We start from the raw sequence: 17,265 nt of genomic DNA, 5'->3' as shown, positions 1-17,265 counted from the left end.
GCTGGATGTGCAGGAGTGCAACCCCTTTGACTGCTTCACTACACACTTGACTCTAGTTAGCGACCCCCTGTTCATCCTATGCCTCAATCCCTCTTTCAAGGACAGGGGAATCAGCCCATGCTGTCCACTTTACTATTGGGCTAAGTAAGAGGTGCTACAGTTTGAACATGAGTTTAGAAATTAACAGTCCAATCCTCCATAACTGCCTTGTGGCTACATCCAGTTATGGAAAAGGCTTCAGGTGTCAACCTCGAGGCAAAATCCAGAGCCGGAGTCCCTGAGGCAGTTCATGGCTGAACACAGTCACGTTCTGGCAACTCCTGCAATGCCGCTGGAACCAACCGCATTGGCCTCTGCCTTTCCATTGGACCATTTCAGCGACGTGGAGAGGGGGGATTTGCTGCATGGGAAGCAGTCTATCCTCCATATCTACTTTACCCAGGCTTCGCGCTCTGGAGAGGACACTCTGTTCCAGAACCACCATTCAGAGCGCAATACCATAGTCTTCCGAGACTGAAGGATGCCAACAACCAACCTCCATAACTCCCCATGCGGTAATACAGTGGTGCCCTGTATTACAGCGCATGGGCTCCACTGCATCCCACAGGAGAGTTTCAGCCTTGAGAATCCTCCTTGGGGTAAGGGAACATTTGTTCCCTTATCCTGGGGTAAGCCCCTATGGGCTGTGCCAGCTCTATAGCTGGTGCAAGTCCGTGTTAATCTGGAAAGATGAATCAGACCCAGGAAGGGGGTCAGGATTCAGTATGTGCTGCCACCACCAAACCCACTCCCCTCCTGGGCCTGATCTGCCCTCCTCCCTGCAGCCATCACCACCCTGCCCCACCCACCCCTCCCCTGTTCTGCCTTCCCCTGCCCCGTTCCACCCCTTGCCTGGCAGGTCTTCAGTCATCCACCAGCACACAGGAGGCCACTCCAGCCTCTCCACTAGCGGTCTGGCAGCGCAAACTGGCAGATGCTGCTTTGTGACTGCTGTAAACCAGCCTCCGCCACTCAATGCACGTTGTGCCAGCGCCCAGCTGGCACAGGATTGGGTTGTAAGAGAATAAAATGGAACCTTGCACAATTTTTGCCAAAAGCAAGAGGAAGTCTTTTACGTGGGGAAAAAGGTAGAGCAAATTCCTTCTAGGAGCTCCAAGTATTGAATCTAATTTGAGCAGTGGTGTTTCAACTGCTCATTCACATAAAATAACATGACAGCTGAAAAGCATACCACCCAGTATAAAATACACCTTTGCTTGCATTTAAGGGAATCATAAACCAACAAAATTAATTCAAACTTGTGGTCAATAAACTCTTAAAAGAACTGGCACAAATGATGCTGTCTGGCACTGGCAAGGCAAAGATCAATTTGGTTCCTTGAGAACAGAAAATGTAATGAGAAGCTCTCCTAATAGTGGCAGTGTTTGCATTCCAAGGACAAGGGCTTCCAAAGTCATCCATTTATTGCAAATGCTACACTGCGGAGCATGCCAAGTAGGCTGAAATCAGAATAGGAGGAGGAACGGAATAGAACCAAGAATGAGGGACCGTCAGCTATTGTTGTCCAAGAAAAGTGGCCTGATTGTAACTTGAATGAGGGAGGGTGGTGCCACCAGCATGTACGTGCCACGAATGGTTCCCTGTTGGGAACTTGCCCAAGACCCCTGCAGCCCCCCGGGGGTGCGGGGAGCCCTGTGTGACCTTCGGCAGGGCTCCCCAGGTCAGGGAAGGTGAAGCGGTGCACAATTGCCCCACTTCCCCTTTTGACCGGGCTGCAGGGACTGGGGTGCACCCTCCAGTCCCTGCAGCAGCCGTCCCTGGCTGCGGGGAGCCGGGCACGAGCACCTGCAGGGCTCTCCAGGTCAGGGAAAGTGAGAGTGGAGCAAGTGTACCAAGTCCCTGCAGCCCCCCTGAGCGGCGCTGCCTCCTGGCTGCCCCCACCCCTTAAGGGGAAAGGGACCAGGACCCTCAGGCTGGAACGTCGTGATGCCCCAGTTTGAATACCACTGGAGTATAGAATTCCCTCCCCACCTTTGTTCGCCTGTGTGGGGTGCATTGTGCTTGGTTTCTCTGTTGGGTGGTGAGGCGGGAGTTCCAGTTGGATATTTGTGTCTGGAGTCCTCCTGGGCAAGAATGCCTGCAATAAGAATTCCTACATGTTGTGAGGGACAAGAGGTTGTTTGTGCAAAGTGCCTTTTCACCATGGTTCCCCTTTGAGAGCCCAGGGAGGTATAGCCCTGTAGCACGTGTCTTATCATCCAAGCTGCTGTATCTTTAGCAGGGTCTTATATACTGGGATTGGTGTGCTGTGATTGGCTGTCAAATGTAATCTGTATTCTATGCTGTCACTATTCAGCTTGACTGTATTTGTCATAAGTGGTGACTAAACAGCCACCTGGTAGGTGGGACTCGTTAGCCTGGGAAGGCAGTTCATCTAAGAGAAGGAAAACTCACAATGCCTTGTGGCTATATCCAGTTATGGAAAAGGAGTCAACCTCAAGGCAAAACCTCGAGGCATGTCCATCAGCAGGTAGAGCACCGAATGTGGAGACACACCAGGTCGTCTCAAGGATAGGATTGGGCCTTAGGCATACATATTTGGAATAATTTCCATCAAAATCAATGGAACATATTTGCAAGTAAACATGATCAGGATGTGGTTCTATTAGAAATCTTGATGCCCGATAAGAAGAAGTGGTCTGCTTGGGTCCGCCTGTTAAGAAGCTGGGCCATGCCGAAGGTACAGCTGAACATGCTAAGCAGAACCTTTGCAGGGCTAAACACCAAGCAAGTCATGTGTGCATGTTATTTAGATCATGTTGGGAATTTGTGGCTACTGAATACTGCACCTGGTTTTCTATCGGAGGACCTATTTATCAATGCCAGTCACAGGGAAGCCATGAAGCATCATTCTAGATAACACATTGTATAAAAACCAGGTTTTAGGACAGGCAAAATAGGGTATAATCCAGAAGGTAACACAAAGTAGGGACCCAGTCCCATCCAACTTTCCAGTGCTGATGCAGCCATGCCAATGGGGCATGTGCTGCATCCTGTGTTTGAGGGGCAGTCACAGAGGCCTCCCCAAAGTAAAGGAACCTTTTTTCCATTACCTCAGGGCTGCATTGTGGTCGCATCAGTGCTGGAAAGTTAGACAGGAGTAGGTCCTCAGTCACTACGGCTGATTCAAGGCTTTCTTCAGGAATGCATACTGATTAAAACACAATTCCTTAATTACCAAAATCTTGTGATTTCTCTTGTTACATGATGCTCCATTTAACCAATACAGAGGATTCTTCCTTTGTGACTTTCTCCACGCCCACCCTCCTTGATGTGTACCACAGAGCTCATGCAATGATCCCTGCAAACATTTCGGAAACGATGGCCTTTTTTTTTTTTTAAACTACAGCACGGGAGAGTTGTCTGAATTCGACTGCACGCATTTTGGTTTGTAAATATTGTACGTCTTACGACGATGTTTAATTGATGACTTCAGGGTTTGAAAAGTAATTTTTTGTTCTTGGCAGCATCTCTTAAATTTAAAATAATTTAGATTAAATTATTAGTCCATAATTAAATAAAAAAATAATTTAAGTAAATCAAATTATTAGTCCATATAACTAAATAAATAAATAATTTAAGTAAATCAAATTATCCGTTAATATAATTAATTAAATAAATAACAAATAAATAAATTATTAGTCAGTATAATTAAATAAACAAATAAATAAAAAATTAAATTATTAGTTCATATAATTAAATAGATAAATAATTTAAATACATTAAATTATTTAATATAATAATAATAATAATAATAATAATAAGGGGCACCTCTTATCTTCTTTCTGACTAAGGTCTTATTATTCCAAGTGGCTTTTAAGGGGGTCTTAAGGAGCACACACTCCTGGCCAGTGGGTGCCTCTGCTCCACTGGGAGGTCTGGCGTGTGTCGCTCTAGCCCTTGCCTCTCTCTATGTCCTTCCTAGAGCGGTCCTTCCCTCTCTCTATGGTGAGGAAACCGGAAAAAGGGGCGGGACCGGTGTGGAAAGGCCCGTCCTAGGCAAGAACATAGAGACGAACCCGGAAGTTGTGTCGTCCACGTGGGAGATGTCCGCCTCTCTGCTGAGGAAGGGTCTGGAGCTGCTGGAGGCGCCGGCAGGTGCTGGGAGCGGACGGGGCTGGGGGGGCGGGCAGGCGAGGGCTGGGCAGGGGCTCTCCTTGCTCAGCGAGTGTTTCTCCTTCCAGCGCCCAGAAGAGCCGCGGCTGCTGCGCCGCCCGACAAGCGGCGGCTGAAGAGGAGGAAGAAGAAGGAGGTGCCCGGGCGCCAGAGGGAGAAGGTCGCGGTCAGGGGCAGAGGCAGAGGCGCCAAGTCTGCGCTGGGTGAGAGGCTCTGGGCGGGGAGCCGCAGAGCGGGGCCGAGGAGCCCTTTCTTCCTTGCTGTCTGTCAGGGAAGCCTCCCTGGCCTGGCCGGGTTCTGGGTCTGGGCTGAGACCCCCAGGCAGGCAGGCTTGCTTGCTAGCAGCCAGGGTCGCTTGTGTCTCCAGGGCAGTGTTTCTCAATCTGTGAGCCCCCAGTGGTACTTGGGTGTGCCCCCAGTGGTACTTGGGTGCGCTACCAGGACACCTGCCACCCGGCAGCGAGACCATGAACACCACACAACAAACAGCGGCAGGGCTCAGCTCAGGGGCCAGAGCTCCAAAGCATTCTGCACCTGAAAAATTGTTGTGTCACAGCTGGCCTCCCAACTCAAAAGTAACTGGTGATGTTGCCATCGCCAGTTACTTCCAGTGGTACTTTGAATAGTGGGCCATTTGAAGTGTGGTACAGCAGAGGACAAACCTTGAGAAACACTACTCTAGGGAGTAGCTCATACCTAAGCATGAAACATTGTATCCCTCTATTTGTGGGTTCTCAAACTTTTTAGCACTGGGACCCACTTTTTAGAATGACCCACCAGAAGTGATGTCATTAACCTGGAAATGATGTCATGTCTAGAAGTGGCATTGACAAGCAGGAAAATTTTTAACAACCTCCCACACATGACAAAATCTGAGTGAGTGAGCAAAAAGTTTGAATTAGCTATAAGCTCAAATGTGTATTTAAAATAAAGAACCCTCCTAACCCTCCCAAGCAGTTGCTGATCTGTTTAAAAAAACATTTCCCTAAACATCCCAAAGGCTGCAATCCTATCCGCACCTACTTGGCAGTAAGCCCCATTGACTGTCATTGTTAAAAGCATATACATAGTAGCTTGTTAAAAGTACAGGTCTGTAACATTTCCCCAAATGCAGTTGCATAACATGGTAGCATCAAGTCTAATATATTAAAAATAAAATATTGAAATGAATGGGGACCCACCTGAAATTAGCTCATGACCCACCTAGTCGGTCCCAACACACAATTTGAGAAACACTGCTCTATGGGATGACGGACAATAAATGATGAGAAGTCGGGCACAGCAAGAATAATTTCTTTTCTGAATGAGACCTGTCCTTAGATGTTTGCTCAGTTGATACTTTTTTCTAAGTTAACAAAGCATCAGGAACAAAATCCCCTGGGAATAGCTTGCTTCAGTGTTTCCCATGATGAGCTATACCAATGAGTGGTGGTCATCTGCTTTTTTTTTTTTCCTTGTAGCCGAAATCAGATTCACAGTGTAGAATAGTTTTGCCTTAGTGCAAACCACTTTCCACATGCTGTCACCTGTACCTTTGGTAGGGGTTGTGCAGCTTAGTTGTGGTGCAGTGCATGGGCAGGGCCACAAGCAATCCTGCTCCTGGCCAGGCATACCACAAACGCTCACTGCCTGTACCATTTGTATTTTATATGCTTCATGTGGCCAGTCACAAATGGGCTACCGATGAGAGGTGTACATGGACGTTCAGAGTTGCATTTGTCCATGTTTTGTATCTGCCTGTTACATTGTGGCTAGGACCCAAGATACATTTTTACAAACATAGCAGTAGTTACAATGTTATATAGCTTTTCATTACCATCACTTCCCTGTCTCCTTAGGCTGATCTGCTTCTTATAATAAAGAGTTTAACCTGTTGAATGTTTTGTAATTACCCATTATTTGCCAGAAGAGAGAAACAGAACCTATGTTAATTATTTTCCATTCTGTATAAAGAATTAACAGACTTTCCATAGGCTAGAAGTACCCATACACCTGTTTTATGCAGTAACAAATGCAGTAGTTGGGTTTTGCAATAATGTTCTATTTGGGCAGAACATCCCTGTGCCAACCTTATTGTGTCCTTATTCCACATACAAGCATGCTTACAACCATATTCACATTTTTCCCAGAGGAATATAGGAAACATCAGGCTGTTGACCACTTTCGAGAAAATCTGAAGTACATGATGAGTAGTCAGTTCACTGCAGACCACACCATCACTCAAAAGGTGAGACTATGACCAAGTAAATCTTTCTCGGCTTAAGAGAGAGGATTTTTATATTGGTGGTATTTCTCAGTTTGGTTTTCCTGCCTTGCACTTGTCACACCCATCCAGCAACCACTGTCGTCCCCACTTTGAAGTCCTTCTTCATCTTACTTGAGTCAAACAAGAATAAGAGTCAAACAAGAATTATTTATCAAATAATAATTTGATAAATTAAAGATCAATAAGTCACCGGGCCCTGATGGTATCCACCCAAGAGTTATTAAGGAATTGAAGAATGAAGTTGCACATCTCTTGACTAAGGTATGCAACTTGTCCCTCAAAACGGCCACGGTGCCAGAAGATTGGAGGATAGCAAACGTCACGCCTGTTTTTAAAAAGGGAAAGAGGGGGGACCCGGGAAACTATAGGCCGGTCAGCCTAACATCCATACCGTGTAAGATGGTGAAATGCCTCATCAAAGATAGGATCTCAAAACACATAGATGAACAGGCCTTGCTGAGGGAGAGTCAGCATGGCTTCTGTAAGGGTAAGTCTTGCCTCACGAACCTTATAGAATTCTTTGAAAAGGTCAACAGGCATGTGGATGTGGGAGAACCCATGGACATTATATATCTGGACTTTCAGAAGGCGTTCGACACGGTCCCTCACCAAAGGCTACTGAAAAAACTCCACAGTCAGGGAATTAGAGGACAGGTCCTCTCATGGATTGAGAACTGGTTGGAGGCCAGGAAGCAGAGAGTGGGTGTCAATGGGCAATTTTCACAATGGAGAGAGGTGAAAAGCGGTGTGCCCCAAGGATCTGTCCTGGGACCGGTGCTTTTCAACCTCTTCATAAATGACCTGGAGACAGGGTTGAGCAGTGAAGTGGCTAAGTTTGCAGACAACACCAAACTTTTCCAAGTGGTGAAGAGCAGAAGTGATTGTGAGGAGCTCCAGAAGGATCTCTCCAGACTGGCAGAATGGGCAGCAAAATGGCAAATGCGCTTCAATGTCAGTAAGTGTAGTCATGCACATTGGGGCAAAAAATCAAAACTTTAGATATAGGCTGATAGGTTCTGAGCTGCCTGTGACAGATCAGGAGAGAGATCTTGGGGGGGTGGTGGACAGGTTGATGAAAGTGTCAACCCAATATGCGGCAGCAGTGAAGAAGGCCAATTCTATGCTTGGGATCATTAGGAATGGTATTGAGAACAAAACGGCTAGTATTATAATGCCGTTGTACAAATCTATGGTAAGGCCACACCTAGAGTATTGTGTCCAGTTCTGGTCGCCACATCTCAAAAAAGACATAGTGGAAATGGAAAAGGTGCAAAAGAGAGCAACTAAGATGATTACGGGGCTGGGGCACCTTCCTTATGAGGAAAGGCTACGGCGTTTGGGCCTCTTCAGCCTAGAAAAGAGACGCCTGAGGGGGAACATGATTGAGACATACAAAATTATGCAGGGGATGGACAGAGTGGATAGGGAGATGCTCTTTACACTCTCACATAATACCAGAACCAGGGGACATCCACTAAAATTGAGTGTTGGGTGGGTTAGGACAGACAAAAGAAAATATTTCTTTACTCAGCGTGTGGTCGGTCTGTGGAACTCCTTGCCACAGGATGTGGTGCTGGCATCTAGCCTAGACGCCTTTAAAAGGGGATTGGACAAGTTTCTGGAGGAAAAATCCATTATGGGGTACAAGCCATGATGTGTATGCGCAACCTCCTGATTTTAGAAATGGGTTATGTCAGAATGCCAGATGCAAGGGAGGGCACCAGGATGAGGTCTCTTGTTATCTGTTGTGCTCCCTGGGACATTTGGTGGGCCACTGTGAGATACAGGAAGCTGGACTAGATGGGCCTGTGGCCTGATCCAGTGGGGCTGTTCTTATGTTCTTAAGAGGTATATATGCAGTGTTGGAAAAATGGGCAAAGTTCTACAATAGTAGCTGCAAGAGTAAAATTTAAAACTACTGTTCAGGTGGTGGGAGTAAACCGAGCATGCCTCCAGTGTGTTGAGACTTACGTTTGCAAAGTTAATCCTAATAGCTTTCCCCATATGACTTTTATCAAGGTATTTCAGACCCACTACTATCAGACAGCATATTCAGATCAAAGTATTTAATGGCCCAGTCCTATCTAGGACCAGTCTAAAGTGTGCAGCAGCACTGATTCAGCCTCTACTGTATGTTATGGGCTAACTGGGGATCAGGCAGTTATTTGATATCTCTGCCACTATCTGGTCCCCAGTGGGCCTACTTGGATCTGCACCGGTTCTTCTGCTGGCATAAATCCAAGTAGGTTCAAGAGTGTGTGTCAGACCTGCACTGGGGGCATAGGATATTGTCATTGCCACTGAGATCTTCTCCCAGCCCACCCTCAACATGCCTCTGATCCAGCCCAATCCCCACCCTGATCCTCTCCTGAACTGCCCCATCTGCCATCTCACCTTGACTGGAGGAGCCTCCAGGTGTTTCTGGCTTGCACAAAGAACTTCTGGCTGTTTCTGCTTGCAACTCCTTCGCATGCAATGGCAGTGCAACATTTCCTTTGTGCAGAATAGTGGCCTGACACAACAGCAGCTGCAGTGTTTGCGCCTTTGGTGGATCACTTATTGTGGATTAAAAGATCTGCTGTCATAAATGGCCCATAGGATTGGGCTGTAAATTTTCTGTGTATTTGGAAATAATATACCATCTAAATAGACTCTTCCCAAATTGCTAAAGATTGTTTCAGTTGGAATGTAAATCTGATGTAAGTTTTTAAAATTGCTATACATTTGTTTCCCATCTTTCCACAGTCCCTTGGCTCCAAAATGAGATGTGATTGATTCTATTATAGGATTGTAATGCATCCTTGCCAGTGAGAACAGGAAACCAACTGAAAAAAATCTTGCCAGACAAGAAATTGATGTTTCAGCATCCAACTGTTTAAGGTTGCCACTTAACAAACAAAAACAAAGTCGTCAATGCAAATTTGAAGTGACTTCCAGTTGTGTTCTAGAAGTCCTCTGTGGCCATCCAGCAACAGGCTCAGCATCCATGAATACTTAAATCAGTGGGTGCTGATTCCACAGATAAGGCAGGCCCACTGTATATTCACAAAGCCCTTTTGAGAATCAGACTTTGAATTTTTGTCTAAGAAGCAAAGCAAGGTATAACCCTCTTGGACTGAGTTTATTAATTTTCTCTTGCCTTAGTCTGATGGGGACTGCGTATTTCAGACAGTATTCTGTGCTCAAGTATTGTTTGCAGCTGAGACAAGTAAGATTAAGATATGATGCCATATCTATTTACACTGTAGCAGTAAAGGATGCAAGTCTTCATTTCCTTCTGTGTTGTGTCTGAAGGTTCTGGCCCAAAATAGAGGCAGAAAATCACAAGACCGCCCTGAGGAGGAGGCAGAGAAGAAGCCTAAAGGCACTGTCTTCACTGAGGAAGACTTCCAGAGATTTGAGAAAGAATACTTTGGGGGAGCTGGAGCAGTCTGACCAAAGAAACTGTCTCTCAGTTAGCAAAACATCAAAGACTGCTTCTATTAAGTAAGTGGTTAGGAGTCATGTTTATATGTAATCAGTTTAGACCTTTCGTGTGGAGATGTTGTACTCTGTTTTGAGGACAGAATCCAGATCTCCTTGTTGCCAAGAAAGCATGATGCCCACTGATCGTCTGCTTTGGAATTAAGGCTGTCGCTGAGATATTTCTGCTCCATGAGAGGATTTCCGGCACAAATAGGATGAAGTCACTCCCCTCAATAATTATAGGTCTGTGGTGACTACAATAGAACCTTAAGCAGAAACACTCAATCCAGCAGAACTTGTTTTATTAGTAAATTGAAAAGGTCTCTCATTTGACTATTTCTGGAATTGTTCTTAAGTTGGAGGTTGATCCCGTTTAAAAAGCACCATATACCCTATCCCATTATAGAAGTAAAGCAGAAGCTCTTGGCCTACTTGGACTGAATCATGCTGGGAGTTATTCAAGTGTTGGGGGGGGGCAGATTAGCTTGTGTATTTATGCAGTTTTAGAAACGTACTGCAATAGAACTGTGTACTTTTGACTATTTTCAGTCCTTTGCAATAGTGTCAAACCACCAATACAGGCATACCCCCATGTCTGCAGGGGGTTCTGTTCTGGAACCCACTATGGATACATCTCCACCCCCCCCCCACCCTCTAGAGCAGGGCTTTTCGCAACGCTCCAGCCTGTGGGCCCTGGCCTCTGCCTTAAGGGGTGGGGCAGCCTGGAAGCAGCAGCGCAATCTCCAGGATCGCGCTGCTCAGGGGTCTGCATGGGCTTGGGAGCACTTACCCAAGCCTCCTGCAGCCTCCCCAGGGTGCGGGGAGTCCGGTGCGAGTCTTTGTTAGGACTCCCCGCAGCAGTGAAAGTGGAGCGATCAAGCTCCACTTCCGCTTTAGCAGAGGCGGGGCGCGATCGCTCCGCTTTTACATGCAAAGCTGCAGGGAGCTCTAACAAAGGTTTGCACCGGGCTCCCTGTACCCTGGGGAGGCTGCAGGAGGCTTGGGTAAGTGCTCCCAAGCCCCTGCAGCCCCTCCCTGAGCCTCCCCCCCCTGCCCCTGCAAGTACAGTGGCTCAAACTCTCCTGGAGTTTGAAAACCACTGCTCTAGAGGCTAGGGGAGCTCTGCTCCCCTAACCTCCAGTGTCTTCTGAGCCCACACATCTGCCCACAGCCTCTGCTGGGCTCAGAATGACTGTCAGAGGCAAAAAAAAAATCACTTCCAATCAGGTGGAGGAAAATACATGATCTTTCCCCAGCCCTCATGACTTCCAAAGGTATAAAAACAGCACCCAGTTTTTCCAAAACTGGCAGTGACTTTTCCACCTTTGCAGGCTGATACATGACCTCTGCTGGGCTCAAAAGACCCTCCAGAGGCAAGGGGAGCTGTAGTTAACTGAAACTGCAAAAACAGGGGCCCCCTTGTACATGCTTTGTTTACTTCAGGGACCATCCAAACAAAGAGTTCATCTCTTTTCCTCCATTTACTTGCTGATAGCTGAATATATTCTGTCTCCATCAGAGGATGGTCATGTGAAAAATTGTATTACCTTTTACAATGGCAAAGATTGGTATGGAGACAGCTTTCATCTAGCATAATTGTGTTCTTGAATGTAGTGTGGCATTTTGTTTTGTGACAGACACAGCTCCTTCTGTTTGAAGTGTATCGCCCAACTAAAAACGTCAGCCTGTTTTCTGCTACCAAGAACAGTAGCTTCTCAAACTTCTGTGACTAAACCAAGTTCCCTCCTCTTTTTGGTGTAAGAGTCTTTTTTGCTAAATTGTTCGAAGATGTATTAAATAATTCAGCCAAAAACATTCAGCTCTTTTGGAAGTCTGTTCAAAAGCACAGGGTATCAGTTGTCACTTCTCCATGTCAAAATAATTTTTCTCAAGTTAATCAGATGTCTCATAGTAAGCAGTAAGTGAGCTCCTATACAAATGAAAGGTACAGTGCACAAAAAAGCAAAATCAGTAGGTAAAGCTCCACTTTATGGGACAAGCTGTTAACATTACTTCCAGTGGCTGGTAATATTTCTGGACATTCCTTTCAACTACCCTTGCAGCTGACAAAGCAGCTGACAAATTTAAACTTTGGCAAAGGGTCCTTAATATGCAGACCATTGTGTATCTCAAAGCCATATCCAGTGAAAGCATTCTGATGTGTGTTGCATACCTTACAGAGAAACTGCTTTTGTCTTACTAAGCAAACATTTGTGGAACATGAGTGAACTAGTCTCACATTAGTTATGGTAGGATACATAACACTGTTTGTTAAACAGCAAACCTGCAGGATGTTTAGTTAACTAGTTAGCTTAGACTTGTAATCTCTACCTGCAAGTTCTGCTGGGCAAAAATGTAGAAATGAAGGCTCTTTCAAATTAAGTAGGGCTATTATAGTGAGACAGTGTATCATAAAGCCCTGGAGCCTGCAACTGTGAACACTGACTAACCCACAATGCAATAAAATTCCCACTTAAGGGGGAATTCTTATGCTTAATTAAAGGCTTTTGCAGCAACTCCCAGTAAAGCAGTATTCATTAGGCAATTCAGCAGAAACTTCACAGGAAAACTGAAGAATATTCTGCATTTTGAGAGAATACCATGTTTTCATTAAGACAATTTGTGATTAGTTACTTGTATGAGCAGAAGGGCAGAGAAGCATCATTCCCCCTTCCTCCTTTGAAGCATAGGATAGGAGAACTGGAGTCAGAATCAGCTTCCTCTAGTCTGGTTCCTTTTCTTGCAGTTGTTTGAAGTGAAGCATGCGGTATTAGGGACTGCTGTACTTCCTTCTCATTCAGCCTAGTTTTCCCAACCATTGCAGACAAGTAGCATGCAGTCACACAGCATGAGGGAGAATGATAGGAGTTTGTCAACACATGGATTAAAAACTGTCTCCACTAGGATCAGCATTCAATATACAAGTCTTTATCAAGGGAATGAGTTCATTAAACCAGCATTGCACTGACCTAACAAAACAAAGTTGGGTCACTACAGTGCAGTTTTATGTTGAACATGGCAAGAACACAACTCACAGCAGCCACCGACCTGTGCTGTAATACCAACCCAATTCCTCTTAGCCTCTCCCCTTCAGTTTTCAGAATGCTTACATTTATGGCCTGTTATGGAAGCATTAGAAAATGTAAATGTCTCTCCAGAGGCTTGTAATTCCCAGTAGTTTGAGAATGGGAAGCCAACAAGATGCTCATTCAAAACTTAATTCTACTGTAAGCATGCTTCAAAACAAACTTCAGTCTAGGCAAAATATATACTAGAAAATAATTTATTAAGCAGTAATACACAGCTGTTTGCACTCGGCTCTTATATACATGCATGTAACAGCTACTCTTGACTACCCTAGTCTGGGTTCTTAACTTTTTTACCCTTGGCATTACGAACTTCTTCCATCAGATCTTTCAAATACTGAATTTCTTTACTCAGGGAATCTGCTTTCTCTCTCAGGGCTTCATTCTTCTGTTCTAGTTCTCTGCACTCTCCTGATAAAGCCTCTTGCTCTGCCCTTTTCTTCTGCCGATAGCGTGTTGCTGCTGTTTTATTTTGTTCCATCTTCTTCAGTTTTTTGTCTACTCTTTTTTCTCCTTTTACCTTTGCCAAAACTACCTTCTCTGCAGGGTGATCATAAGGCTTGTGCCGGCCAGAGCCTTCACACAGGACTGTGGTTGTCTGGCCATCGCTGAAGGAACTAATAGAAGTGGAGGGACTTTGCTGTGGTGACCCCAAGTAAGAGTCTGGGCTCATACATATTCCACTGTCATTGTCAGAATGCACTTCATCCTCTATCTCACACTTGGGAATCACTACCACTAAGATATGGGTTTCTGTTTTTCTATCTCCTTCAAGAACATCTACTTCACTGCCTAGTTCTAAGCTGAAAGAATGGTCTGCAGTTGAAATCAGTGACCCTGGAGAGAGGGAAAATGGCAACAAATGGGTCAGTGGGGCTGCCTGAACTGCCCCAGGGGGAGACTTCAGGGGACTGATAATTGATTCTGGTGTTGGTGGCATTTCTTTGCTGGGAATGTCTTCAATGGGAGGGTCAAACAGATCACACGTGTTTTCCAACGTGGCCATGAGCTCATCTGGGGAGACGGTGGCTTCCAGGTCATCCATACCAAGCAGCGAATCAAAGTCAAACTCCTTCAGATCCATCTTCTCCACCATCCAATCCATGCCAGAGAAGGCATCCTCTGCAAAGAAGAAAAAATCATCTCACTTAGAAAACTGACCATTGTTCAAGGAAAATATTTTCTCTCCTGTAGATATCCCTCCTCCTATAGGATTATACAAATACTCCTCTTTTTAATTATTACATACACTATGCATTTATTTCATGCAACTGGAATCCAAAAACCATCATTTCCAGAATGTTCATAATCTGCAGCTACAGTGGTATCTTACCCTGGCTGTTGTCTGTGGTATTGTTCAGACTATCCCCAGCCAGCCAATTGGAGGAGCCCACTTTAGCCTTATCGCTGGAGAACCCATGCGAACTGGGGTTCTTGGCCACCTCCAGGTAGTCATCTAAGAGTCCCAAACTTTCTTCAGCCACCAAACACTGCGGGTTGAAGGGGGACAGAAAGTCCCCCAACAACATCTTTGTGTTTGAGAAGCTCATTTTGGCCAAGTTTTAGTACTTTGTCGTCAGGAAGTGTAGACAAGTAGATGGTGTCTTTGTCGATTACAGCAAAGCTGCTGTGTGGTGCCTTAAAAAACCTGAAAGACAGAAACAAAATGATTTGCCATTAAAAAGGTAACTACTGAAATCAAATCTGAGCTGTCTCTACTGTGAAAGAAAAGCTGTACTTGATATTGTAGCAATGCCTCCCATGATCACAGCTTTTGCTTTTTTGAGCTCTCATCACTCAATTCTCTTCAAGAAAATTCTTGTGAATACCAGGCAGCCTGTGTACAATAGCGCCAACTAGGATCTCTCTGAAGTTCTCAATTTGTGAAGCAGCCCACTCTACTTCCTCACAACCATATATGGTCACAGCAACACTACAGCTCCACCCACCATCTTGTCTGGCCTGATTCATGCATTCACTAGGCAGCAGCTGCTGCAGCCATTTCATGATCTGCCTGCTGTTCATGTCCCCACCCTATAAGTAAGCAGCCATTTTGTATCCTGCCACGTTTCTCTCAAGGTTAGCTAACCCAGTCATGACATCCTGGTTATTTTCTTCACTACTGTCAACCTTGATTAGAGTTGTCAAATAGTTTTCCTTTCTTGACCACAGGAAAGGAACATGAACTCTTTCCACAAATAGCTATACAGAAAACCTATAAAAGGATGAACTGGAATGTCTCAAAAATCCCACAGCCCTTTTCCTAATCAGTTAAACCAATCCAGTTAAAACACACATAGCCACATCTGAAGCAATAGGATTGTCACTTTCTTTCCTAAGTTCCCATGTGCAACAGCTACACTAACAGGCAAAAAATCTATCTGGTGAGCCTTTCCTGTCCCTAATTACACATTAGGGAAAATTTTGTCTATTAAGATTCCTGCCTGTTAAGCTGGTACCAGGGAAGTACCTGGTTTTTGTTTGGGGAAAACAAAAATAGCAAATTTCCCTTTTGCTACCAGGCAAAGTTACCTGCACCCAGAAGCGGGGTGACCAAAGATCATAACCACAAAAAGATGATGAGGCACCCCAAATGTAGGGCACCCTAGAAAAACGTACGATGTGGCAAAATAAAAGCTGAAAACACTCAATATATTGATTTTATGTGGTTAATCTAAACACATTATGTATAACTAATAAATTCTATGCAATATAGCTTTTAATTTAATAATAAGTATTATTAAGTTACATTGTGTATAATTTTTAATTCCAAGAAGACCACATGCCGCCTGCTTAGAGGGAAAAGGAGGGCGTTTTAAGTCCTTTTCCAGGCTAAAAAAAAAGAGGACATGCCCTGGGGAAAAAGAGGATGTCCGGTCACCCTGCCCAGGAGGGAATGCAAGTGTACAGATGACTTGGATCTCAGGGGGTTTGCATTGAGACATAAAAGGAAACCGTCTACCCACCGATTAGCCTTAGAGATTCATTAAGCCAGCCATATTAAGCAAGCAGGGGGCCTTTTTTTAAGTGCTTCTATTGCATCACCCACCCACCCACTTACTCCCTGATGTCTGCCTCTTCCTTTCCCTCCATCCCCCCAGGTGTCCCGCTGCTGGGAGCATGATCCAGCTCCACTCATCCCTTTGGCGTTGCCTCCCCCGACTCTTTTCTGCCCCAACGTTGCCTAGACGCAACATACACCTGTGGGCTGGGCAGGCATGGGTTGATGAGACTCCTCCATGCGCAGCCACTCCCTCCCCCCAAGGTTCTTCATCCATAGGATGCTCGGTGGCGTAGCTAGAGGGGGGACGGTAACCTCAGCGAGGCGGGCAAGCGGCCCCTCCCTTCGGAGCCTATCCCGGCGGGGGGAGCAAAACGGAGCCGTACGCCAGCCGGAGTGCTCCCCCCTCCAGCTACGCCACTAGTGCCTCTCCTGTTACCCCCTGGCTAGCTGAGTGGGCCAGTCTCTTCTCCCCCCCCCATACTCACGCCATGGCTGCAGACGCCTGGAGGTGCCGAGGCCGCGGTCGCTGATGCTGCGCCTCTGCAATGGCCGGTGCCGCCGCTCTCACTGCCGCCACTACCCAGCCATGGCGGCGGCTGCGGGACCTGAAAGCGCGCGTCGGTCGCTCAAAGCCGCACCCCGTGCAGGAACCTGCACCGCTGCCACGTCAGGCGTTCTCCTTTCCCCAGACAACGAGACGGAGGCGTCGGTGTCCGCAGTTTATGTAGCGAACGAGATCCGGCAGACGATGTCTCACAAAACTTGGGATCCCTCCGCCAACCGTCGCCCGAAGTCAAACGAATGCGGCCCAAGGACTGCGTTTTCCCCACACACCGCCTCTAAAGCTCTAAGAGGGCTCAAGAAGCCATTCGCCGCGCTTCGAATTTGGAACCGTTCGGCCACACTCCTCAGACGGCGGAGAGATTACTGGGACTATACTGCGCGATGAGACCCAAATACCAGTCCCCGGCGCCTCAATTCAGGGTAGACCACGTGACGCGAAAACGGACGGATGGTTTGCTATTGGCTACTGTAGCCTGGTCTGAAGACGGCTGGCTGCGCAGGTGGATTCCCAGGCTGGAGAGAGCACGTGGGCATGAGCGAATCTGATTGGCTGACAGTGCCGTATTCACGTGCACGTTGAGCTGTTATTGGCTACTGGCAGAAAGATGGATTTGGGAGGCGGTGGCGGGAGGGGGAAGCTGTTCTTTACACTTCCCTCACAGCTCAGCAGCCCGCTTAGGGGCTGCTTAGAGGCAACAGTTGTC

General features: G+C 46.2%; 2 protein-coding genes across 3 annotated transcripts; one reads left to right on the top strand and one right to left on the bottom strand.

The window, feature by feature from the left end:
- The first annotated feature begins 4,083 nt into the window (after nucleotides 1-4,083).
- RPS19BP1 (ribosomal protein S19 binding protein 1) lies at nucleotides 4,084-11,656 on the top strand. Of its 2 annotated transcripts, XR_010794754.1 has the most exons (5): nucleotides 4,084-4,158; nucleotides 4,245-4,379; nucleotides 6,306-6,403; nucleotides 9,737-9,928; nucleotides 11,545-11,656. XR_010794754.1 is itself a non-coding variant. In XM_066634169.1 (4 exons), the coding sequence occupies exons 1-4, from the start codon at nucleotides 4,107-4,109 to the stop codon at nucleotides 9,875-9,877; spliced, it is 426 nt and encodes a 141-aa protein (XP_066490266.1). In that variant the 5' UTR covers nucleotides 4,084-4,106; the 3' UTR covers nucleotides 9,878-10,677. The 2 variants fall into 2 exon arrangements, 1 of the variants encoding a protein (XP_066490266.1); XM_066634169.1 differs by lacking the exon at nucleotides 11,545-11,656 and having other exon boundaries at nucleotides 9,737-10,677.
- A 1,518-nt stretch (nucleotides 11,657-13,174) lies between these two features.
- On the bottom strand, nucleotides 13,175-16,704 carry ATF4 (activating transcription factor 4). The gene is made up of 3 exons (XM_066634379.1): nucleotides 16,483-16,704; nucleotides 14,327-14,641; nucleotides 13,175-14,115 (listed from the first exon to the last, which is right to left on the bottom strand). Exons 2-3 carry the CDS (start codon nucleotides 14,541-14,543, stop codon nucleotides 13,265-13,267), a joined length of 1,068 nt encoding a protein of 355 aa, XP_066490476.1. The 5' UTR covers nucleotides 14,544-14,641; nucleotides 16,483-16,704; the 3' UTR covers nucleotides 13,175-13,264.
- Between the last annotated feature and the right edge of the window lie 561 nt (nucleotides 16,705-17,265).

This window comes from Tiliqua scincoides, chromosome 7 (assembly GCF_035046505.1).
Source record: "Tiliqua scincoides isolate rTilSci1 chromosome 7, rTilSci1.hap2, whole genome shotgun sequence".
Taxonomy (NCBI): domain Eukaryota; kingdom Metazoa; phylum Chordata; class Lepidosauria; order Squamata; family Scincidae; genus Tiliqua; species Tiliqua scincoides.
The sequence above is the reverse complement of the archived record's forward strand: the minus strand, read 5'-3'. Positions and strand labels throughout refer to the sequence as shown.

What these genes read in the sequence shown, in the direction of transcription:
- RPS19BP1 (XM_066634169.1), top strand. Translation starts at nt 4,107, where the DNA reads ATGTCCGCCTCTCTGCTGAGGAAGGGTCTGGAGCTGCTGGAGGCGCCG. An exon ending in GCTGCTGGAGGCGCCGGCAG is followed by an intron (nt 4,159 to 4,244) that starts GTGCTGGGAGCG and finishes TTCTCCTTCCAG; the next exon opens with CGCCCAGAAGAGCCGCGGCT. An exon ending in AGGCGCCAAGTCTGCGCTGG is followed by an intron (nt 4,380 to 6,305) that starts GTGAGAGGCTCT and finishes CATTTTTCCCAG; the next exon opens with AGGAATATAGGAAACATCAG.
- ATF4 (XM_066634379.1), bottom strand. Translation starts at nt 14,543, where the DNA reads ATGAGCTTCTCAAACACAAAGATGTTGTTGGGGGACTTTCTGTCCCCC. An exon ending in TACCACAGACAACAGCCAGG is followed by an intron (nt 14,116 to 14,326) that starts GTAAGATACCAC and finishes TCTTCTTTGCAG; the next exon opens with AGGATGCCTTCTCTGGCATG.